Below are 26,055 nucleotides of genomic sequence, written 5' to 3' on the forward strand. Positions count from 1 at the left end.
ATACACCGGCCCAGTACACTGGTACTCACTTCGCCGACCTCGGAAGGATGACAGGCTGAGTCAACCCCCTGGTGTATTAATTCAGTGGCCCAACGGGGCTTGAACTCAGGACCTTTTGGATCCCAAGCCGTTTATATATATATATAAACATTATATATATATATAAACATTATATATATATATATATATATATATATATATATATATATATATATATATATATATATATATATATATAAAATGTTTGTTGGAGAGGAGGGCAGGAATCACTTCAGAAGCTAGAAATGTAGAGCTTAGTATGTTCTGTGTTCGGGTAGTTTAGCTGTTTCAATGTCAGTATCCTGACATTCACGGGAGATACATTTCTGAAGAATGCCGCGAATGGCAAATCCGTGAATGTCGGGGCATAGTTTCAATGGAAAAAAGGGGGATAAGTTCCCGGCGGCTCATTATTCATAAGGGGAAATTGGCAATCCCGTGAAAAATCACAAATACTCCTGCCAAAAAATTGCGAATACGCAAAGCACAGGGCCGCAAATGCAGAAGCAGGTCAAAAAAAAAAGCCTGCAAATATACCCACGAAAAATCATGACTATGCGAAACACAGGGCCACAAATGTAAAAGCAGGTTGCATTTTATCAACCGCAAATATGTGAGGTCTGCAGATAGCGAATCCATGAATGTTGGGGTTAGACAGCTTTAAGTCGAGAAAAGATAGCTTAAGAATTGACATGAATTCGGGCATGGACATCCAAAAATGGGTGAGATTGTGCGACCTCTGCCGGGGTCGAAAGGGCCCCCCACGCACACACAAGGCCCTGCTCCAGGTGTATAATGTGCAAGCACCACTTGACCAGGTGGCAGTCAATCTGGTTGGGCTCCTTTCATCGACCCGCCGAGGGAACCGGTAAATCATGGCGGCACTGGACTATTTTACTAAGTGACCAGAGGCTGACCCGTTGCCTAACCAGGAAACACGGCTAGTAGCCCAAGTTCTAATAGAGGGGGTTTTCACCCGATTTGGTGTTCCATGGAAGCTGCACACTGACCATGGCCATAATTTTGAGTCCAAGTTCCTGCATTCAGTGTGCAAGCTCCTTCACATTCATAAGATCAGACGACCCCCCTTAGGCTTCAGTCTGATGGGATGGTGGAGAGGTTCAACAGGAATTTGTTGACACAGTGGCTCTCTTCACCTCTGAACATCAGCAGGATTGAGCCAAGCATCTTTTATTTGTCTTGATGGCATACAGGACCGCACAGCATGGGACCACTTGCTCCAACTCCGTCTTGTTGATGTTCGGTCGAGAGAAGCGAATTCCCACAGATTTGTGGATGGGACTTTTGCCGGAGAAACCGGTCGGCGCATCTGTGGAAAATTATGCAAATAACTTGTGTAAAAGCAAGGAAAAGGCTCACAAGTTTGGGAGGAAGCAGATTGGCTTGGCTTCCTTGCATATCAAATTAAGGTATGACTCTCAAGCACATTCACCCCGCTTCATTTCCGGAGACCTTATTTGGCTTTACTGACACAGGAGGAGAAAGGACGTGTGCTTGAAATGAAGCTCTCCCTGGGAGGGCCCCGGTGTGGTGCTCCGACAGGTGACTGATATGGTTTTCAAAATTCAGGTGGGCACGTACACCCTTCCACAGAAAGTCCATGGTGATAAATTGAGCCCTAATCTGGGTTGGGAGGTTTGTAGGTGGATTACAAGGGTGCGGGGTACAATTGGCATGACGGACGCTCTTGGACCAAGGTTCATCGTCCTGAACGTTCATTTTTTGCAAGGGGTATATAGATGGGACATGGGTAATTGGAATGGCAATGGGTGAGAGTGGTCATTCATGCTCAGTATGTGGATTGGGTCGAGTCTGGGTTATGGTTTTGATTAAAAATAACTACAAGGCATCTGAAAATGCAAAGCCAATCCGCGTTGTATTTCTTCGTATTCTTCCAAATGCTAAATGGTACCTTTGACCTTTTGACTAAATTATTACTTTGACTTCTCCTTATTCTCACAATAAAGCTTCATTGAAAATTTCACAACAAAAGTTCAAATGATAATTAAAATTTCAGGTCAATTGGATGAAAAATGACAATTTTGTCATGCTGGCTTTTGACCTTTTGACCAAATTATAAATTTGTCTTCTCCATATTTTCATAATAAAGCTTTGTTGAAAATTTTATGACAAAAGCTCAAATGGTAAACAAGCAGTCATAGACTGGTACTTACAAAATCGTCAACTTGACCTCTGACCTTGTCTAATAAAAGCTGTCTCTCGAGAAGGTAGCGACGCAAACCAGAAGTTTCTACGATGATTCTGTACCAAACCATCAAAAATCGAATGTTTTGGATGTTTGACCTCACCGTGACCTTTGACCGATTTTGACCAAAATCTAATCAGTGCGAGCCACCACCCTCCTGAATCACGTGGTGTAATTTGACATTGGTCGCTTCTTCCGTTCTCGAGTTATCATTTTTTGGATGTTTGACCTCACTGTGACCTTGACCTTTGACCGATTTTGACCAAAATATAATCAGCACTAGCCATCACCCTCCTGAATCACGTGGTGTAATTTGACATTGGTAGCTTCTTCCGTTCGAGTTATCTGTACCAAACCATCAAAAATCGGATATTTGACCTCACTGTGACCTTGACCTTTGACCGATTTCGACCAAAATCTAATCAGCACTTGCCATCACCCTTCTGAATCACGTGGTGTAATTTGACATTGGTAGCTTCTTCCGTTCTCGAGTTATCGTGCCTACAAACAAACAAACAAACAAACAAACAAACAAACGGAAGTCATCAATATACTTACGAAATCTTTAGATTTCGTAAGTAACAAACAAACAAACGGAAGTCATCAATATACTTGTGAAATCTTTAGATTTCGTAAGTAACAAACAAACAGAAATGGAAGTCATCAATATACTTACGAAATCTTTAGATTTCGTAAGTAACAAACAAACAAACATACAAACAGAGGACGGAAGTCATCAAAATACTTACGAAATCTTTAGATTTCGTAAGTAACAAGCAGTCATAGACTGATACTTATGAAATCGTCAACTTGACCTCTGACCTTGTCTAATAAAAGCTGTCTCCAGAGAAGGTAGCGACACAAACCAGAAGTTTCTACGATGATTCTGCACCAAACCATCAAAAATCGAATGTTTGACCTCACTGTGACCTTGACCTTTGACCGATTTTGACCAAAATCTAATCAGCACTAGCCATCGCCCCCCTGAATCACATGGTGTAATTTGACATTGGTTGCTTCTTCCTTTCTCGAGTTATCGTGCCTACAAACAAACACACACACACACACAAACAAACACACACACACACACACACACACACACACAAACACACACACACACACAAACAAACACACAAACAGATGACGGAAGTCATCAATATACTGTTACGTCTGGGGGGGGGGGGGGGGTTATGCATTCAAAGGGTAATTAGGATGTTTAATTAGGTATGTCATGCTGTTCGAGTTGTATCAGGATCTCAATGTAATAAATTAGCTCGTAATGGTCCATTTCTTTCAGGGGGAAATGATAATTGTCACGTAATTAGATAGGGAGACGGGTTAGGTTAAGTGTTTATGCGTATTCCCTTTTAGTATTCCCTGTAGGCTTGCCATGACGTGTCAGAACGGTGCAGATGATGGCTCCGCCCCCTGGATGACGAATGGCGGAAGGCGACAGGCAGGGGAGGAATGAGGGGTTCCGTTGATAGTGACGAGGACTCTGGAGTACAAAATGCGATCTGGTTGGAAAGGGAGGGAGAGGAGTAAGAAAGAAAATCTCTCGTCGAGGCGGGTCTCTCAGAGCTCTCTCGGGCTGCGCTTGCTCGTTCCTGGATTTGTCGGGTCTCGTGGCCTCGCTGTACCTCACCTCGGTTGGCTCTCGAGTTCTGCTGGCTCTGAGTATGGGACCGAACAGTGGGCAGACCTGCTTCCCTCTCCTGCTCGCATCTTGGCGCTATAACTGGGCTCCCTGGCAGCTGTGAGGGGTCTCGGGCCCACACCAGGAGGTTGACACCACCAGGAACAACACTGTGGTGGCTGGTTGGAGCTCACAGGCTGGGAACCACGGTTCTGCGCGGAACGTTTGACGGAAACTCTGCACCACCGTGTCTCCTGCCCCTGACGGGCGCAACACCAGCTCGTCCGGCACCAATCCAGTGACTTTTACGTCGACACCACGGGCAAGTCTGACCACTAGCTAAGTTTTGTGTGTGTGTGTACCTGGCACCTTAGAGGGTTTGAGATTTGTATATCCATTGGAATTGTTTGTGTTTTCCCCCACGCCCGAATCCACCCCACCTTTCGTCGAATCGCCCACGGATCCCTCTTCTTATTATTGTTCTTGTTCGAAAAATAAACATTATTACCTCAGTGAAAAACGACTCGTGCCACCTTCCTCATCCAGTTTTCTGGAGAGCGATCAGGACCGCCATCCTCTGGTTATAAAAAATAAACCGCCTCCATCGTTTCGGCTCATTCTACGTTGGCGGGACCGTTCAAGTCCCGTGAACGTCAAAATACTTACGAAATCTTTAGATGATTTCATAAGTAACAAGCAGTCAGACTGGTACTTACGAAATCGTCAACTTGACCTCTGACCTTGTCTAATAAAAGCTGTCTCTAGAGAAGGTAGCGACGCAAACCAGAAGTTTCTACAATGATTCTGCACCAAACCATCAAAAATCGAATGTTTGACCTCACTGTGACCTTGACCTTTGACCGATTTTGACCAAAATCGAATCAGCGCTAGCCATCACCCTCCTGAATGACGTGGTGTAATTTGACATTGGTAGCTTCTTCCATTCTCGAGTTATCATGCCTACAAACAAACACACAAACACAAACAGAGAACGGAAGTGATCAATATACTTACGAAATCTTTAGATTTCGTAAGTAACAAACAGACCCAAATGCAATACCCTCTGTGAATCCTTCGGCGAGGGTAAAAACAAAGAGAGCATTCAGAGAAGTACCAAAGGAAATCAAACACCACCATGGATATTCAAAAGTGAAATAGGAATTTAGAAGGGAAACGTTATAAGTGGAAGAATTCCAGAAAGGAAACAGGAAACCAAAATAATGGAAGAACTCAAAAATATTAAACAATTTAGTCCTCAAAACAACAACTTCAAAAAGGACAAGATAGATCCTTTGGTTCTGAGGACCTCATTCAACCTTCTGATAGTCACCCTTGGGGTCTGAGAACCTCGTTCGGCCTTCTCATCATCACCCTTTGAGTCTAAGGATCTCATTCAACCTTTAGTTCGTCACCATATGAAGAACACTTCGACTAAACATTATAATGTACTGTAATTCACAAACAAAAGGTTTTCATCAGAAGAAGGAAATCTAAAGCTTAAACATTTTTACACCTTAAAGGGCCCATTTCTTACAGATGAAAATATTCTCCCTCATCACCCTTTCAAGATCTCTTGGTACTACTATCGGCGGTAACAAACCATCCTACATGCCTTCTCTTGCCAAACCCCCTCCGTACCTAAAATTATCATTTTCTTCACTATTTTCACTTCGTTGAAAACAAAACATTTATGATACTGTCATCTTGCAAATCCAATACCTTACCAATCTCAGCGATTGGTTGAACTACTCCGATCTCGTTGTTCACTGCCATGATAGATACAAGGCTCGTTTCAGGACGGAATGCCTGCTCCAACACCTGCAATGGACATTATAAGAGTTGAAATTACACGCCATCACCACAAGTTAAAATTGCTATTGTCGGATACAAAGACGAGACAAAAACAGGGGGATCGATTGGTGCAAGGTAGAGAGAGCACATCAGAAATGATAATACAAATATATAAAGTTTGTCAATGCCAAATAATTTTAACGATACTCTCTCAAATAGCAGATGATAGACAGTGGAAAGGTGAGAAGACTTGAAATTCAAAACGCAAAGTGTGAGAACAGAAACAATCAGGAGAGATTCCTATACAGTCATATGATATTATGATTGCCCTTCGTATCCAAAGGAAGCCGTTTCCATGAAACATGTGAACCACCTCAATGTTTGTAGTGCAGAAACTGCAGCCCAGACAGCAACCACACTCTGAGATAGCAAGAAGTGTAACCTGGTGTAAAAGAATCTCCAAAACGACCAGAAGACCACTTGCTAGCCGCAGTTCAGGCAGGAATTTATAATTTGTTCAGGGTCCTGACGATAAGTCACCAACTCATCACAAACAACAGACGTCTACCAACTGATGGTCTTTGTATCCAAAGATCTCATTTACTCACTTTGCATCCACAAACTAATACAAGCAGACAGACACCCGGCAACGTCCCCCTGAGGGGTGGTACACACATTGACAAATTGCAGTGTATGTGAAACACCATGGTGGTAGTTTATAGCTTGGTCAGCATTTGAACCTTGGCTATATGGATCAAAGGAGAATGCACAGCATCTAGTTCAATCATTCAGACCCCAAGGTCTCACTATAAGCCATGATCTTTCTTGGGCAAACCACATTTCAAAGTTGGCCTCCAAAGCCAGCCACCAAATGGGCATCCTCCATCATACCAAGTCCCTCCTTGGCACAACTGAACTCCTGTCCGCATAAAAGGCCTTCATCTGCAGCTTGATGGAGACTGCTCTCCCCTCCGGGTTGACTCCCCTGCCTCACATCTTTCTCAGTTGGACGTCATGGAAAACAAGGCCTTTAAGATCATTGGAATCTTCCACAATGAAGCTGAGTCTCTGGGCCTATCACTTCGCCATTGCAGAAAGGTCAGTGGTCTCTCTGTCTTCTCCTGCCTCCTTTCTGGTCAACTGTACCCTGTGCTCTTTCTATGCTTTGCGCTCTCCATGTTTCTGCAGGGCTCACACAGTCCACCAACAACCCCATTCTGGTGAAACTACCAAAATGCAGTGTCACTCTGCTCATCTCCACATCTTTTTTTTTCCAGCCTGTGGAATCATCTTCCACATTCTCTTCAACCTTGTTCTTCCCTCCAGGTCTTCAACTTTTCCACCACCACCTCAAATTTTCCCCAATCCAAAACCATGATCTTTTCTACCCTCGTTAACCATCCCCTCCAATCCCTCTTCCTAACTAATTTAGTTTCCCCCCTTTGGAGTTTCCTTCTGTAGGCTAAGCACATGTAAGTGGTTACCACTCTGTTTCAAAAATGTCAAAAAATGAAGTGTGTTCCATTGCCTTCTCACTATATTTTCCTGAAAGTGTAAGTCTGAGTTCAGAACAAAAAACGGTATATATATATATATATATATATATATATATATATATATATATATATATATATATATATATATATATATATATATATATATATATATATATATATATATATATATATATATATATATATATATGGGTTCAAACCCCGTTGGCTACTGAATTAACACCAGGGGGTTGACTCAGCCTGTTATCCTTCTGAGGTCGGCGAAATGACTACCAGTATCCTGGTCCCGGTGTATGCCCCGGTTAAAATAGGTGTACCATATCCCTGTGTGTCGTAACAGGCGATCAGGGTTGGCGTCAGGAAGGGCATCCGGCCATAAAACATTGCCTCAAGAAAAAAAAAAGCCCAACCCTTGCACAGCAGGGAAAAATGGCTGTAAAATCTGTCACACCGAAATATGATGCTTTGAAGAAGGGGTACCTATTCTGATGGTTTTGCAAGTTTTCAATGAAATTACCTAATTTTTTTTTCTTTTTTGGCAAAATAAATGAAGGTCATAGTATGCAACTTATTCTAGCAACTATTCTAATAATCAAAATTCCAATTTGTGGGATTATTAAGAAATAATACATACCATTTTTAATTAATGCTCTATTCAGTGACTGTCAGATGCTGAAAAGCACTAAAAGAGAGAAGATTTATCGAACAAATTCTTGGACGTAAATTTTCAATTCAATCAATTCTGGGAGTAACAAAAAGCTCTCTAAATTCTCCAAAACTGTTTTAACTGCCTTCTAATTTAATAAAATATTTTTATAATACCTGGAAAAATATTTAAATTTTTTAACAAAATTGATTTTTTTTTAATCAAATTTAAAAAGTGTGACGAGCAGTCGGACAAAAATGCAAAATTACTCTAAACCAAAGCCATGCATGTTTTCAATATTTTTTATACTATTATATCTATATCACTGTGCCCAATTTGTAAATCAATTTTAGTGAAAATAATCTGATGCACAGAAGTATAAAAGCATTTTTTTTTAAACGTGACGTGCAATCGGACATTTGGGTTGGAAAGTTCGGTCAAGCCGCTGTAATTAAGTATCCACCCGGATCATCTCATTTTTTTATTTTTTTTTTACATCGATTATTGTTAATAAGTTGAATAATTTAAGACACGTAATTACGAGTTATTGATAAACTAGTCATTTTTTTTCGGGGATTTCATAGTCCCAGGCTCTAAAAGGGCAATAAAACAAGAAAAAATAAAAGTATGCCAGAATGTGCATATATCATGCGAATCCACCACTGACCGACACAAATGCTGATTTTCTCAGACGGTGGGTGACAACCTTTTGATTAGATGAGAAATTTCATATGGAATGTTTTATATGTTGTATTTTTGCATGGTCTAATATGTGTCATATTTTAAGGTGAAACAAGAAAAAAGGCCAATACTGAGCACGTATATTCAATAAAAATCCTGGAGATTCAGTAATATACATCATAGACCCATGAACCGATATATTTTAAGGTCCTATGGAACACTGTCTGTGCAATGAACCAAATTTCATGACCAGTAGTAGTCTTTGTGACTTTCAAAAAGGCCACTCAAGTCAAGGTATGCCCTAAATTAGGGGTGGTAACCACTTACATGCGCTTAGCCTGTATCCATCTTGACCACCCCATGCATCCTCTCCTGCACCACCCCCCATTGGTTGTCCAAGCCTCCATCTATCTTGGCCTTCAACTCCGCTGTTGGCATTTCCCCCTCTTTCTCTCACTCCACTGTTCCTTTTGTCCTCTCCTGATCTGTTCAGTGAACTAGTTCTTCTACGAGCCTCGACTATGTATACACAAAAAGTAGATGATTGGCCTATGTGGGAGAATGCATCCTGATTTTGGGAGCAGGATGTACCTACTACATACAACTTTAAAGGCTAATTATGAGCCTGTGACCCCTTAGTCACTCACAATACAAAAAATTTAAAATAAAAATTGAAAGGTGGAACAAACAGAACATTGGCAATGTTTAAATACATTTCCATATTAAAAACAGGACTTGTTTTGTATGTCATTAAAGGTATTTCCCATTATCAACATTCTATTTTGATGGAATTACAAGCAGGATGTTGAGCTTGTTAAAAATAATGATGCAGTCGAGTATAGATTAAAAATAATAATAATAAAGTTTGTGAGGGAAGGGATGAGGTTTACACAAAACAAGATGAGAGTACAATCAATGTGTTACAATGTATTTGTGCCATGTCTACTTCTCAAGGAACCAGACTGATCCAAACACCATACAGGATCCATCCTGAGTGTCAGCCTCAAAGGTGAAGTTAGAGAGAAAGAAGAAGAATATAAAGGAAAAAGAATAAAAAGAAGAGAAAGAGGAAGGTATGTCCAATGAGGTGAAAGCTGTTTGTTTCAAATGAAGACCACATTTACACACTCCTTTATCACATTCCCCAACCACTTTATCCTTCACGGTTTTCTCACACTGACCCACCTACCCACCCACTCAAATTCATTTCTGCAACAACCAACACACCAGAAAGTTTGAAACATGTTTGCAACAAATGTCCTGAGATTCTGTGCACAACATTTAGCCGTCATGGTTCGACTTACTTTGAGATCAAGGAGCCCATTGCTCTTCACGGGCAGGTAGGTGACGGCAAAACCCTCAGCTTCGAGGGCACGACACGAGTCCAGGACACACTTGTGCTCAGTCTGTGTTGTGATGACGTGTTTCTTCCGCTGCTTATAGAACCGTGCCACACCCTACAGCAACACCACGTAATAGGGGAAGCTCAAAGGAAAAACCAGGTTTTGATTATTTAAAATAAGTGATCACATGGTCAGGACTGAAGCACAACCATTTTGCAAATCTAAAGGTGTACAAATACTGGGTGTTCCAAAAAGACCTGGACAACTTTAGTTGTTAATATATTTAGTACCACAAATGATACGACAATAACCTTTAGTTTATGATACAGAAACTCAATGTTTTGTGCACACCATCAATACACTTCAATGTGAGCTCCGTTTGTCATGCAGGTTTGCCACCTTGGTGTTGGAGACAAACCCCTACAGAAAAAATAAAAAATATATCAAGGGGGGTTATGTCTGGTGATCGTGGGGGCCAGGCGGTTTGTCCGTATCGGCCAATCCAGCGACCTGGAAATTTTTCATTCAGGATGGCTCGACTGACTAAGGCCCAATGAGAGGGAGCACAGTCTTGTTGAAAAATGATACCGGGTTGCAGCTCTTCAATCTGTGGGAAGGTGAATCCTTCCAACATATTCATGTAAATTGTTGAGGTCACTGTATCCTTCACAAAGAAAAACGGACTCACTAAGCAGTCATGGAGAAAGCCACACCACACATTGATCTTTTGACTGTCACGTATGCGTTCAATGACCAAGTGGGGTTTTTCAGAGCCCCAGATCTTCACGTAGTGGCAGTTGACCTACCCTGATGCATGAAAGCAAGCTTTATCTGTGAACATGACCTTTTTCAGGTAATCTTCATCATCCTCTATGTCACTGAGCATTTCCAAGGCAAACGTTTTGCATTGGGGTCCGTCATTTTGTTTGAGTTCCTGCGGAATCTGCATCTTATAGGCATAAAGATTCAGTTTTTTAAAATACAAAATCCTGTGTACAGTGGTGGTTGGTACTCCCAGTTCTCTGGTTGCACATCAAATTGCTGGGACCTTGTTGATGAAATGATTCACACACTCGTTCAACATCTGCTGCACTTGTGCTTGGTCAACCTGTACTGTTTTGTTTCTGACAACTTCCAGACTCCTTCAACCTCCGATATGAGTCCACGATGGCAGATTCCTTCCATACCTTATCCGGAAATTATGCTGAACTTGCATGTCGGATCTCGTCTCGAAGAACCATTCAACACACTGAACTTTCTCCTGTGGAGTCGCCATTTTCTTTTACATTAAACCATGTGACCTGAAAATAAAGAAAACTTTACGAGTTTCTGTATCATATAAAACAAAGGGTATCATTATATCATTTGTGGTACTAAATATATCAACAACCAAAGTTGTCCAGGTTTTTTGGAACACCCTGTATTAGCAAATGTTGACCGTTCGAAATAGCAGTAAATAATACAATTATACAACAGAGTTTTTCTCCAATCAAATCAAATGCTGTATAAATCTTCATGTCAAGGATGCCCATGATGCCAACAGAATCTTTTTACATTCAAGCCAAAGGGGTTCCCGTCATACTGCCTGAAATTACTCAGGACGAGAATGCTTTGTCGGGTAAAACAAATATATCACCCATGATGGTGTAAACCCCAGGTTTAAAAATAATTACCGATTAAAACCAAACCCAGCTCATGCTCCCCGTTCGTCGATTAATCAAGCACCAAATTACAAATCCTCACAATGATACAACAAGCCGACATCGAAGAACCAAAAAGTGAGGTTATGAAAGATGCTCGGCCACCACGAGCAGGTACATTTTGCAACACCTCTTGCTTAAAATCCAGAGTCAAAGGGATCATGAAAGCCATCATTTCATGGTTGAGGTCTTCAAAACTTTCAATTGGTCAAAAAAGAAGAAGAAAAGTATCTGGATTTAAAATTTTCAACTCCGTCATTTTCAGCACAAAGCTCCGCAGGATGATCCCTTGGACAGGAAGGACTTTAAGATGAACAGAAATGCCAAGAGGTACAAATGTGAGATGTTTAAGGTCTTTAACACAAGAGTTGTTACCGTTGAATGTTATTTTGAAGGTTGACCGAGTCACAGCAATGAAACATTATGTTTTTAGGCCTAATCAAGGTCTTTGCATGCAAGAGGCAGTAAAAGGACCATCTCAAATCCGAGAGGTATATCACACCTTGACTGCAATGTTGTTTGACTCTGTGGCTCCACTGGTGAAAATGATCTCCCTCGGATCTGCTGCAATCAGATCGGCCACTTGCTGGAAGCATTAAGTTGGGAGAAGGGAAGAGAAGATAACTCGAAATCCAATAACTAGAATTAACCAAGTAAGAATCAAAGAAAAAGAAGAATCCAAGAAAAAGAAAAAGGGGAAGAAGAAAAAGAAGAAGAAAAAGAAAAAGAATAAGAAAAAGAGGAAGAAAAAAGAAGAAGAAGAAGAAGAAAAAGAAGAAACAAAATAAGGTCTGGGACAAAGGAATACAACTTTTCTTTCAAAAAAAGGCAAACGTTTTCAGTCGGCGGCTCAAACCCCGGCCGAGGCATACCTTTGATTAAATATGGTACGTGCTGATTCTTTGCTTTACATTCAGCATTTAAGAAAAGGATAGAGGATGGACAACCACATGGTGATGGGTCTAATGACCTCCACCTGTGTTGAAGTTCCTTGTCAGGGAACATATACCTATTATTAGCCCCTGTTGGACTTAGTCCGAAACGGGGGCTTATGGATTGGGTCTCTTCTGTTTGTCTGTCCATCCGTCTGCAGCCATATCTCAGACATACATGGACCGATTTTGTTCAAACTTGGCACAAGTACAGAACATGATTGCATACACATGCCCCTCACTTTATTTTGTGATCTCATCAAAGATGGCCAACTGGAAGATTGGTGGCCATTTTAATTGTAAACTAGACGACCAGTGAACCCATTGGGTTCCTGTTGTGACAGCGGTTGATAAAAAAAATCATTTCAAAAAAAAAAAAAAGATAGCTCCAGCGAACTATACCACTGATGTTGTTTACATTGATCAAATACTCCCAAAGAGTAATTGACTGAATCATGAATTGATTTTTTTTTAAATTTTTTCTGTTGCCTGATTTGAACGAAACTTGATATTGCGCGTCAATGTGAAAAAAACAAAACGGAGAAAAGAAAGTCAAAGAAATTATTGTGCGTAATCTTCTAAACACAATTTTATTTATTAATGAACACTGAAGTATTCTATCAAAATGGCAATGTTTAATTTATGCTTAAAAATAAATCGTTCTTTGTCTATACTAAATGTTTGAGATTTTAAAATAAATCATTTCAAGAAGAAAAAAAAAGATAGCTCCAGCGAACTATACCGCTGAGGTTGTTTGCATTGATCAAATACTCCCGAAGAGTACTTGACTGAATCAGGAATTGATTTTTTAATAAGTTTTTTCGTAGCCCGATTTAAACGAAACTTGTTGCATACCGCAGGCGAATGGTGAGTAAGGTGGCCCTAAAATGTTTACGCTATCGTGAACCGTTTTGGCTGTATTTCGTGATCAGACATACATGATGAGAGTTTTAGTAATATTCAGATAAATATGGGCTCGCCCTTTCACCCCACACAGCAAAATTACTAAAACAACAGGGGCTATGACATTTCGTGTCTTTTTCTCCTTGTTATTTATTATTATTAGAAGCACCCGCTCCCGACGGGAGCAGTCAAGGGGGTCATGTTATTATATTTATGCCTATTTTACTCAAAGGAAACCCAGGATTACACACCCAAAAAATAGTTGCGATCGTTTCAGCCATTTTTTTGGTACCTGGGAACAGACAGACAGACTGTGAATTATCGTAAGATTATTATTTTCTTATTTACCAAAAGGTACATTCCATTTCATTTTCCATGGATGCAAAAAAAGAGGAAAAAGAAACTACTGTACCGGTATTAAACCAGAAACTAGTCCTGCACTATTAATTTACCTACTCTTCGCAAAGAACACCGTGGTATCTTAAACCTCCACCAACTAATGTCGGCAGTCAGGACACCAGGCTTAACATCCATCCGAGGGACGGCACACACATTGATGAATCACACGACCTGTGACACACCAGGACAACAGTTTATAGCTGGATCGGGATTAAAACACAGGCTAGACCGCTCAAAGGCAGCTATGCACTAACCTCTCAGACCCCTCATACATATCAACAATAAAATAACCATCCTCATTAAAAAGAGGCTTCCTAAGTTCCGCAACAGCTCATGTAAGAATGTTCCAAAAGCAACAACGTTGTTTTTAAAATTTTTGAAAGACCTTAAAACAAACAACAATAATAACTAGAACTGCAACTTTACAACTGCTGGCAGTGATGACTGGGTACCCGGACCTCCGCTTTTGATACGACGTGAGACTTAAATGATAGTTGCAAAGTTTTGCGTCGATAGGATAAGTGGTTCCAGAGAAAACGATATTTAATATCGTTCTTGAATCAAACATGGCTGCCATACCATGTGACCCATCAATGAGAAATTAACAAACTTATATTCCCTACTCGTGGGCAATACGATTGTGAAGTTTCCCCTTGATCTGACGAGCCGTTCTGGAGAAGAAGATGTTTGAAGGTTTAGGGTAAATTGAAGATGGCCGCCAAACCGTACGACCGATCAATAAGAAATTAACAAACTTGATAAAAGACCTCATGGGGAATGTGTGTGTAAAGTTTCGCCTCAATCTGTTTAGCCGTTCTGGAGAAGAAGATTAAAAAATATATATATATTCTCAAAACAAGATGGCTGCCGAACCAAGTGACCTATGACATCATAATATATTTTTTCTACGGTGAATTGTCGTGCAGATGAGGCTCAAGAAATTTCAGATTTTTCCGATGCAGCGTTGTACCAAACAAATTTTGACCGGCACACCTCTTGACCGATGACCTCACGAAAAATCACCCCTGTTCCCCTTGAGGAGCTTATTCAAATGTATGAAGCGAAAAAAATTTTCCATCGCACCGTTTCAGAGATACAGAGGTCCAAAGTTTTTCGGTTTTTTTCAAGATGGCGCCCATACCACGTGACCTATGACGTCACAATTACCAATTAAGTTTGCTATCAAAAAAAGATACATACTATGGTGAAAATTTCGTGTCGATCGGACTTACCGTTCCTGAGAAAATGATTTTTAAAGCGAAAGAACCCGCAAATTGCCGGCGGAAAAAGAATAAATAAGAAATAATAAAAAATAAAAAATAAAGAAATAAACAGAACAAAAACAATAGGGTACCCTGTCAGAATGACAGGGTACCCTAATAAAACTTGGTAATTCACAACCAAAGCAATTTTATCAAGTCCTTACAACAGCCTAAAATACACCATTTTGTCACAACCAACTTAACAACAACCATGAAGACGGATTAAATTAAACTTTTCATTAAACTCGTAAACGATACGTTGTGATAACCAGATACACAATACAATAGTCAGCTTCACCTGTCGGGCCTTTTCCACAGCGGCCTCACTCTCCCAGCCATAGGCATGTGTACGCGAATGTGGGTTCCCATAGGATCCGACGAGGTAAGGCAACATGGCATCCAACACACGAGGATCCTGAAAAATAAATGATTAAATAAATCCAATGAAACCCATTTACAAACTTACACAAAATGAGCTGATCCACAGGCTCAGATTGAAGAAATTGTTCTGTCTGCCTTTTCAAACAAAAACACACGTGTGCATGCACGCGCACGCATGCACGACATGACCATGCAGCCTGAAGGGCTTTATCGACTCCAGGACGACTGGGACGACTCCACATTTATCGACTCCAGTGACGATAAGCGTCAGTGAGATCAAAGACCATGCAGAACATAACAGCTTCAGTGAGCCTGAGGACCGTGTTCGTGGTATCCAATATCATTCCAATCAACATGCGTTTGGGATGCTGCGTAGCCATACAGCTTGGTGCCCTTTATCGACTCCCTCCCACTGACAACCTCCACTTTGTTGACTCTTTTCAACCGAGAACAGATGGGACCGATGGTGGCTTGGTGGCTTTGGTTGGACCGTGCATGGAGATGATGGCCGGTGATAGAGGCACGCCATGTCCGAGCAAGCAGAAGCGTCCCCGGGTAGGATCGAGTGAACCACAGAGGTCACGTGGAGCAACATCATCACCACTAATGGGTTGGTCTGGAGGAGGAAACGGAGCACAAATGAGGAGACTGCTTGGTCCATGAGTCATGGTTCCTTGCTGTGGTGGAGATGGGTGCTTTGAGACCAGGGAAGTCTCCGTTCAGTCTTGGGGGCCACGTGTGGAGATGACGACCAGTATTGGCAGATGGGAAACCCACACACACAGTGTGCAATTGTATCCGTGATTATGTGAGATTGTGTTGTGCATGATTATCCATATTTACACACATGAATCATGAGCATACACACACTTTCATGGGTGGTCGAGACTGTACCTGAATCGTGATAGTGATCGCTTGTGCACGCACACACCTTTCATATTGTTTTGCCAGCTTACATGGAGCTTTGACATTTATACCTACTCTGAGGCAGTTTAGTGATGGTGGTGAAATGGTCTGCTCATGTGAGGTCTGCTTTGACCATACAATGGACCTTCGGAGATTTCCCAACCATCAGGTGAAAAACCTCATTAGCCATTTGCAAATACCATGGCCGAGGTAATACCTACGATCCTTGAGATAAGTTAGCATTGTTAAATCTCCAATTGTCTTGTTGGAGATAAACACTGCTGTCCAGTCATGAAAGGATTACACAATTTTCCTCCATCATCATCATCGTCGTCGTCTCTGCATATTTCTTGGATCATTCGCAGTATTAAGCTTGAAGAAGCGATGTCTTCGTGACACAGGAAAACGATGCCCTTCTTTCACGACAGGGGAGAAGCACCAATCTTCACGAAAGTGACGATAAGATATTATATGGCATTAACTCAGAGGACCATCGGTATCTGAGGTGGAAAATACTTCCGTTTCCACGCTGATTGACACTGATGCAGGACGGATGGACTGGAACTGGCTTCAGTCCCTTGAACACGTCCGATTAATGGTGGCTTTGTGCACGCACGCGGGAATCGCAAAGGAACGAGCCTCTTAATTCTTTTAAAATGGGAGCTTATTTCCCAACAAATAAATAACCAGGGGAAGATTAACCTGACATAAGAAACGAGGACGGGATGAGGAAGGGAAGAAACACGTTATCAATCACTAAATAATTATATACAAGAGACGGCGAAACCTATGGTGAGACACACTGGACTCAAGCAGAGAAGGGAAGAGGTAACGAGAACCAGGTGGGGCCTTAGCTCTCTTGGTGCCGATGAATATTGTGAGCAGTCATGAAGCAGAACATGAACAGCAGGCAGCAGGCACGCTGAAGGAGGGAGACGAGCAAAGAACACTTCTCCTCAGGTGAGACAAACTTGCCCGCTCTCCTCGTCGATCTCCCACTGCCTCTCCCAGCATGCTCCACACCCCACCCCTCTTGCGAGGCAAACTAAAACCCCACCCCCTCAGGGGCGATCAAACTGTGCCCCTCTCTCTTTCCTGGACGTTACAAAGGCCGCACCTCGGCGCCCCACCCAGGGTGTCACAGAAGGGTGCACGTTCGAAGTCCTTAACCTGAAACCCTAAATTTGATTTTACCATGCACCATCCAACATATGGTGCACATTTAAACAAAACAATCCTTAAGCTACAATTCCCTACTTAATTACATCGAGATTGGCCAACTACTCGTACACGGACCACACCACCATATACATTTCTGTCTGTTCCAAGGTCATGTCTTCCCATCAAGCCCCCTGCTCGACAAACGTAATAATACTTTTCTTCCCAAATGTTGCGTTTGCGTCTCCAGCTGTCCATCTGTAGTTCTTCATGTACCTCAGAAAGTCGTGGCAGTACGACCGACATGGAATTTACATCACGACACCGAATGACCCTCCACGCCCTGGACCCAACCTTGAAGGTATGCTTCGCACCGATGTTGGGTTCTCCTTTTATAGATTCATCTTTCCTCCACCGGTATCGTCTTGTTATCCAATGGATCTTGCTCATTTGTTCGCATGCTGATTACCGTGTTTAATTGCTGGTGTTATATTTGTTCAATTTATTTTCAGTTCTCAATCATTCAAAGAACACGATATACACAGCTCCATTAATTTTGCATCATATTCACAGAATTGGTCTCCTTGTTTTGCAATCTATACTGAAGCCTCTCAAGGAGCAGTTTTGCTCAACAAGTCAAAAGGAATGAGTGATAAACATTAAAACGTTCTTTCTGAACGTCGTGACGACAGTCATTTCGTAAATAGTAAAAACATCGTCTTGGCCTGCACGATATTCCCATCTGAGCCCTTTTTGAGTCATGGGTAATGTGCAAGTCTTTACAACTAACGTTCATGTTTTGTGAAATAGGGACATAGACATATACAAGGTTCTTCATGACACTTTCGATAAAAATAAATGTGGAAAAAGTGGGGATCAGATGGACCATCGGGGTGGTGGCTTGGACATCCATGTACAAAGGTCTCAACTCCTCTTTCTGCTTGTTGGCGTGGTCTTGGGCAGGTCGTGCCACTGTAAGTTTGGAGAGAAAATGGAACCATGAGCAAGATATGGAAACAAAAACAATTATAAATAATAATAATAATAGAAATGAGTAAATAGACTATAAACAGACACTCAAACAATGAAAAAGTGACAACAAGATAAATAAATAAACAAAAATCAGGGACTCCTGAGAGGAGGAATTGGTATCTTTTTGCATCTGAAAAATACCGCTCTCATGAACCACTTGGTCTATTTATAGTACGGAAACGGCAGCACAGACAGCAACCACACTCTGAGATAACAAGTCATGTGACCTGGCATCAAGGAACCAACACGAGGACCAAGACCACTTGTTCCCCATAGTCCAGGGCAAATGCAATCCCTGGAGTTTTGGGATGGGGTTGGGGAAATCACGACAATGACGATGGCTTGTTCATTCGAAAATACAATTTTATACTTTAAGGAATGGAGGTGGGAGAAAAAATTGGTCTCGAGGACAGTTTCAAGAGCTTATATTAGTAAACAAATACACAAAAATAAAAATGTTTGTTACCTCCGTCACCGAAGAGGGAGGGTGGTTGTTTTCACCCCTATTTGTCTGTTTGTGTGCAGGATATCTCAAAAAGTTGTGGACCGACTCGGATGAAATTTGGTGGACATGTTGGGTGTGCGACGAGGACGAACCGATGAGGTTTTGGTGAAGATCGGGATAAAATAATTATTTTTGTGATTTTTCACCATTGAGTGATTGGATTAAAACCAATATATAGTACGATATCTCCAAAAGTTGGGAACAGATTCGTGCTAAACTTGGACATGTTGGGTGTGCGACGAGGACGAACCGATGAGGTTTTGGTGAAGATCGGGATAAAATTATTATTTTTGTGATTTTTCACCATTGAGTGATTGGATTAAAACCAATATATAGTACGATATCTCCAAAAGTTGGGAACGGATTCGTGCTAAACTTGGACATGTTGGGTGTGTGACGAGGACGAACTGATGAGATTTTGGTGACGATTGGGATAAAACAATTGTTTTTTTGTGATTCTTCACCATCGAGTGATTGGATTAAAACCAATATATAGTACGATATCTCCAAAAGTTGGGAACGGATTTGTGCTAAACTTGGTGGACAGATTGGGTGTGTGACAAGGAGGAATTGATAAAAATTTTACTGAAGATCAGATTCTGAAAATGAGGATTAAAACAATGTTTTTAAGTGATGATTCACCGTTGAGAGATAGAGCTAAAAACGATACAGAGGATGATATTTCAAAATTGTATTGGGCCCCAAGATGTTCTCGTGGATCAGGCATTGCGTGGCGGAGGTATGCACTCTACCGAGTGTCCTTGTAGTTTTGATCTGTGTTAAAGGCCCTGTCACACCTTGACGTTTTAGCCAGCGTATGGCAAGGTCTCAAAATGTATGTAAAACGCTGGCGTAAGCTGAACTATTGATGTTTTTTATTTAGTTTTGGGTGTAGAATAACGTGTTGGACGTATGCATAACGTATTAGTAACGTACACAGAACGTTTTAATCCCATATCGATAACTTATGCCAACGAATGCTGAGCACGTTGTCGGCGTTCACAACCTATGCCCAACGATAGTCTAACTTATGCATAGCGTGTGGCAGCGTATCACCGACGATCACGTGGCGTAGGCTATTCATAGGCTGCGGCTCGACGATTCAAATCATAACCGCACTAGACATCGAAGTGTGAAGCCACTGTCACACCTTGACGTTTTAGCCAGCGTATGCCGACGTATGAAAAATTTCCGAACCAAGCTGGCACACGTCGAATACGTTATGGGTAAGTTTTGTATTCATTAATAGCACGCTGGCATACGTCGTAGTACGCTGGCACACGTCGAGAAATTTTCAGCATGTTGAAAATTTCTTGACACACTTGACGTATGACACACATTGCGCATACGCTGGCCATAAGTTGTAGGCACGTCGATATACGTTACTCATAAGTTGAAACACGTCAATGTAATGGTTAGCGTCAGTGTTCCAGACTCCCAGGTTTTGTTTTTTTTCTTCAGTATGACGGTGATGTTGATACTTCAATTTCTAGTGTGGTTATGATTTAAATCGTTGAGCGGCAGCTATTAATATTATATTATAACCGCATTAGAAATCGAAGTGTTAACATCACCATCATACCTAAGGTAAAAAAAAAACCAGGGAGTCTGGAACACTGACGCTAAACATTACCTTGACATGTTTCGACTTATGAGTAACGTACAAGTAACGTGTGTCGACGTGTGTCAACGATCGCGTAACGTGCCTACAACTTATGGCCAGCGTTATGCGGAACGTGTGAGTCATACGCTGGCATACGTCGAAAAATTTCAAGCATGGAAAATTTGTCCAACACCTCGGCGTACTACGACGTATGCCGGCGTGCTCTTAACGTATACAAACTTACCCATAACGTATTCGACGTGTGCCAGCGTTTTAGCCAAATTTTGCATACGTCAGGCATACGCTGGCTAAATCGTCAAGGTGTGACAGGGCCTTAAATGAAACACATTTGTGTAAGAGAAAGTAAATGTATTTTAGAAACATTTACATCTCTCAATAGAAACATGCAAAAACAGTGTTAACCAAAATTGGTCAGTTTGGGGTACATCTATAACCACTCGATAACTATTACACTAACTCTTCAATAATAACCATGCTCTCAAACCACAGTGCCTCATATCCAGCCCCCTGTGTAAACACCCCCCCCCCAACCCTTCACACCTGTAGAAAGCTGGAGTGGAACCTGCCGAGGAGCGGACCCGAGTCGGGAAGCTGCAGCTTGCAGGGTTTTTCGGAGCATGGTCTCTCAGGATGAAAAACAACCCGAGTCGTGGACGGTTGTACCTGCTGAAGTAACCAACGGACATGAAAACTAACCCGCCAACACATTAACCAGCAAGGCCGACCGATTCGCTCGGCATTATCAACACGGTGCCTCAGAGCTCGTCAACACAGAGTTTGTTTACGTGTGTGGAGAGACGGCGCCGAAAATGGCGACGGAAGTGACGTCAGACGGAACACCTGCGATCTGATTGCTGAAGCCTCAAGCGCGAACACGTGATTCAACATCCGGGTAAAATCTGCTCAAATCAGATGACGTCAGTCCGCGTCGAGGATATCCGGCTTTTGCTGCATTTCCTCTGTCGCGCTTTCCTTACTTTATTCATCGAAACTGAACATTTCATTGCGAATTGCATGATAATCCACTTTCGTTTAAAGCAATAACAATCGTGAGGTTGAAAAGACTTCGGTCGGTGTTGTCCGCATGCCTGAGGTAAATGCCTTGTTCCGTGTTTTGCGCATTTTGATATACTAATACAGTTTCTCTCAAGGTTTGTCTGAATGTGAATTAAACTCAGAAACCGTTCAACGTCAAGTTGTCGTGTACTCAGACCCATGCTCATGTTATCGGAAGACATTTATAGGGGAGCAACCCTCATTCCAAGAGGGGGCCGGGAACGACAGTACGATTGTCAAAGAATATATAAATGGAATTAAAGTCAAAGCATGCCAATGAGGCTAACCCGAACTCGAACTTGATGTTTATTCACGTAAAATTCCGTGCACAGAAGAACCATGCTACTTCTGCGGACTACACCATCATGGATTACAACAGAGGTTAAAAGGTGTTACCAGTGGTTTCACTCAGCTTTTTAAATTCTACGTCGGAAAGGATATTTATAATAATTGGTGTAATCAGGATCATTATTCGTACCTTTATTTGTGTGATAGGTGTGCGCAACTTTGGGTGACTTCCGGTTGGCGAGGCCGCCGCCATTGTAGCGCGGTGAAAACAACTCCTTGGCAACAATTTGATTGCCATTGCTTGCTTTTTGTTGTACTATTCATCATTTTTGTTGTGTAGTCCACCCAAATGTAGTTCAATTATCTGTAAAATGTTATCTGGACATCGTTATGAGGTCAATTTGAATGTGATTGGGTGAGAAAAGTGTCCTCATAAGCATTTACATCACATATTTAGATTGACATCGAGTGTGCTGTCTGCTGTATTTACTACTTGGTAGAAAGCCATGGTGAGCTGTGTTGGTGATAGAGTTCCTGAAATAATTTCCTTCTGCTTAATAGGATATCAGTACTATCCTGTCTCTTGTACTTATAATGCTCAGGATGTGTCCCAGATTAATGAGCGCTTTGTGAATATATGGCGACAAGAGGAAACATAAATCCTCAAAAAGTTTACCAGTACAGAACTTATAAACCTTTAAATTACCTACCAGTCATCTGCAGAGAATTCCCCATCCAATAGCACTCATTAAACTTTGGGACATTATCACTGAACTCGAAAGTTAATGGTGGAATATTATTAGGGTTGTGTGTCTAATATGGAATAGGCAAAGTCTAGAAGCGAACGTAGAATTCTTCTTACATTCGCTTCTGACTTTACATAAAACTTGTTCACCACTGGAAACTTGCCAACTATACCGTGGTACATGTAAGCGCCGCACAGCTGATGATTTTGATCATCAGCTGTGCAATTTCTGATGCTGATTTTGATCATCAGCAATTTCCGGTGACTTCGGCCTGGATTCGGGATCAGCGATCAAATAATGTAAATCACGATTAAAAAGTTTTTTTGATCATGCGGGAGATATCTTTATTAAAATTAACTTTGGGGAAAAAAAAATAATTGAATAAATAATAAATAAACACTTCCGGTCATGATCTCCCGGCATGCATCATTCCCCATGACAAAAACCGGAAACAAAAAAAAAAAACCAGATACAAAACAAAAACAGAAGCAAAATGGTCATAGCCAACGACAGATTCACAATTGCCAGGGTATTGTGTTGTTTTTGTTGTTTCCTATTCTCTCATGTGCACGCGTTAAGTAATATTCACAAGATAGAAATAAAACCCAATCGTGTTTATACACCGCACAACGTTTAACAACAACCGGAAGCAAAAGGTCAAAGCTGACGACACGGATTCCAAATAGCCAGGGGTATTGTGTTGTTGTTGTTTCCTATTCTCTCACGTGCACGCGTTAAGTATGAAGCTCACTGCGTTCGCTATAAAGTACATACTATGAAAATTTATTCTGCTCAGAACGAGAATATGCCTGTCTATAAAGTATGTACTAATAATGCACATGTATAAACTATCGGAGATGCCTCTTCGTGATGGTTGTAACCTGCAACAGATGCCGGGGGGCCAAATCTAACCCCACTCTTCCCTGCTGCCTGGATTAATCAGGAGAAGTGCGGTCACGATCATCATGCCAGCACCGATCGGTCCCCAAGAACCACATGAACCACCATTTCCTCCACCTCCTTTTTCTCTACCCCACACCCCCACCACAATATCTTCTTGCATGTGAGGAATCTTTAGTTCACTCCAGGGAGGTCAATCGACTGTCTCTGTGCCACTGCCCTCTTCGAGCGGGGCAGGCATGGGGCCAGTCGACAGCAACAGCACACACATTTATATCTAGTACGTACTATTTTCAGTACTTTCAGAAAGTATTCACAACCCTTGACTTTTGTCACAAGTTGTTATGTTCCAGCCTGAGTTTAAAATTGATTAAATTTAAAAAAAAATTCTCACCAATCTACACAAAATACCCAAAAATGATAAAGTGAAAACATGTTTTCAGAATTTTTTTACAAGTATATGAAAATGAAAAGCTGAAATATCTTGCATCAATAAGTATTCAACCCCTTAGCTCTGACACTCCAAATTGAGCTCAGGTGCATCCAATTTCCTTTGAATCAAGTCTCTACAACTTGATTGGAGTCCACCTGTGGCAAATTTAATTTATGAGACATGATTTAGAAAGAAACACACTTATCTATATAAGGTCCCACAGTCTCAGTCTATGTCTCAGTGGTGAAGAATCACTTAAAAAAATAATCGTATCTTCACCAAAATTGAATGAAGTCTTCCTTGTCACACACCCAACGTGTCCACCAAGTTTCACCGAAAGCTGTCTTCAACTTTTTGAGATATCATGCTGTACATAGTTTTTGGCCCCACCTCTCAATGGTGAAGAATCACTTTAAAAATTCTTGAATCCGGATTCAGATCTTCATCAAAATGGAATCAATTGGTTATATTTATAATTCCAGAATCAAATTATCTATCTATAATTCCAGCAATCTCTGTGTGTGTCCGTCTGTCTGTCTGTCTGTCTGTCTGTCTGTTTGTCTGTGACCGCCGTTTCTCGACAACCACCGGTCCGATCTGATTGAAACTTGCCAGGAATATTGCCGGAGCCCCGCAGATGTGTCTTTTCGAGGTTTGATGTCAATCGGACGAGCGGTTCCCAAGTTTCGGCCATTTATCTGTCAACCAATGACAAGACACGGTGCTATGACGTCACAATTAATATTTCTTTCTTTATTATTTTATTTTGCATGATTGACGGTCCGATCTGATTGAAACTTGCCAGGAATATTGCTGGGGACCCACGGATGTGCCTTTTCAAGGTTTGATATTAATGGGACAAGCGGTTCCCAAGTTACGGCCATTTATCTGTTGACCAATGACAAGACACGGTGCTATGACATCACGAATGACGTCACAATTAATGTTTATTTATTTATCTTTTATTGCACGATTGACGGTCCGATCTGATTGAAACTGGCCAGGAATATTGCTGGGGACCCGCGGATGTGCCTTTTCGAGGTTTGATATTAATCGGACGAGCGGTTCCCAAGTTAGGCCATTTATCTGTCGACCAATATCTGCGAGAGAGGGGGACGGGAGAGGGGGGATGAGAGTGGGGGCGAGAGAGGAGGTGGGAGAGAGGAAGGGCGAGACTAGGGGGAGAGAGGGGGGCAAGAGAGAGGAGAAGAGAGAGGGGGGGCAAGAGAGGGGGGATTAGAGTGGGGGTGAGAGAGAGGAGGCGAGAGAGGGCTGTACATACTGGCACTCACCTACGGGTACGCACCTACGGGCCCGCCCCTACGGGCCCGTACTAGTATCTATAATTCCAGCAATCTCTGTGTGTGTGTGTGTCTGTCTGTCTGTCCATCTGTTTGTTTGTCTGCGACTGCCGTTTCTCGACAACCGCTGGTCCGATCTGATTGAAACTTGCCAGGAATATTGCCAGGGCCCCACAGATGTGCCTTTTTGAGGTTTGATGTCAATCGGACGAGCGGTTCCCAAGTTACGGCCATTTATCTGTCACCCAATGACAAGACACGGTGCTATGACGTCACGAATGACGTCACAATTAATATTTATTTATTTTTATTAATTTTTTTTGCACGATTGATGGTCCGATCTGATTGAAACTTGCCAGGAATATTGCTGGGGACCCACGGATGTGCCTTGTCAAGGTTTGATATTAATCGGATGAGCGGTTCCCAAGTTAACGGCCATTTTATTGCTTTTTTCAGTGTTGAAAAGGTGTATATATGGCAGCTGAAGTGTCGTTCCACCTTATTACCTTATGCCATTTTTTTCTCAGAATAATGATAACAGCATATTAATAATAATAATATCACAATAATTGGCAGTAATAAAAAGAATGACGTGATACAATGACCAATGTCTGTCAACCAATAACGACCTATATATTGTCTGTCAACCAAA

The 26,055-nt window shown here is 41.7% G+C and overlaps 2 protein-coding genes across 2 annotated transcripts in view; one reads left to right on the plus strand and one right to left on the minus strand.

Moving 5' to 3' along the window:
* NFS1 (NFS1 cysteine desulfurase) overlaps positions 1-21,571 on the minus strand; it is a 64,544-nt gene extending 42,973 nt beyond the window's left edge. The window contains exons 1-6 of the mRNA XM_085847639.1: positions 21,220-21,571; positions 18,405-18,490; positions 15,372-15,488; positions 12,080-12,163; positions 9,839-9,991; positions 5,627-5,720 (exon numbers count right to left, since the gene is read on the minus strand). Of these exons, the coding sequence (XP_085703765.1) occupies positions 5,627-5,720; positions 9,839-9,991; positions 12,080-12,163; positions 15,372-15,488; positions 18,405-18,490; positions 21,220-21,298 (613 nt within the window). The 5' untranslated portion in view covers positions 21,299-21,571. The remainder of the gene's footprint in view (positions 1-5,626; positions 5,721-9,838; positions 9,992-12,079; positions 12,164-15,371; positions 15,489-18,404; positions 18,491-21,219) is intronic.
* Positions 21,572-21,578: 7 nt separating this feature from the next.
* LOC147017753 (GTP-binding protein GEM-like) overlaps positions 21,579-26,055 on the plus strand; it is a 61,971-nt gene continuing 57,494 nt past the window's right edge. The window contains exon 1 of the mRNA XM_085847640.1: positions 21,579-21,772. The gene's annotated coding sequence lies outside the window, so the exon portion shown is untranslated. The remainder of the gene's footprint in view (positions 21,773-26,055) is intronic.

Source organism: Eptatretus burgeri, chromosome 11 (genome assembly GCF_056783735.1).
Source record: "Eptatretus burgeri isolate ZD-2024b chromosome 11, Ebu_testis_v1, whole genome shotgun sequence".
NCBI lineage: Eukaryota > Metazoa > Chordata > Myxini > Myxiniformes > Myxinidae > Eptatretus > Eptatretus burgeri.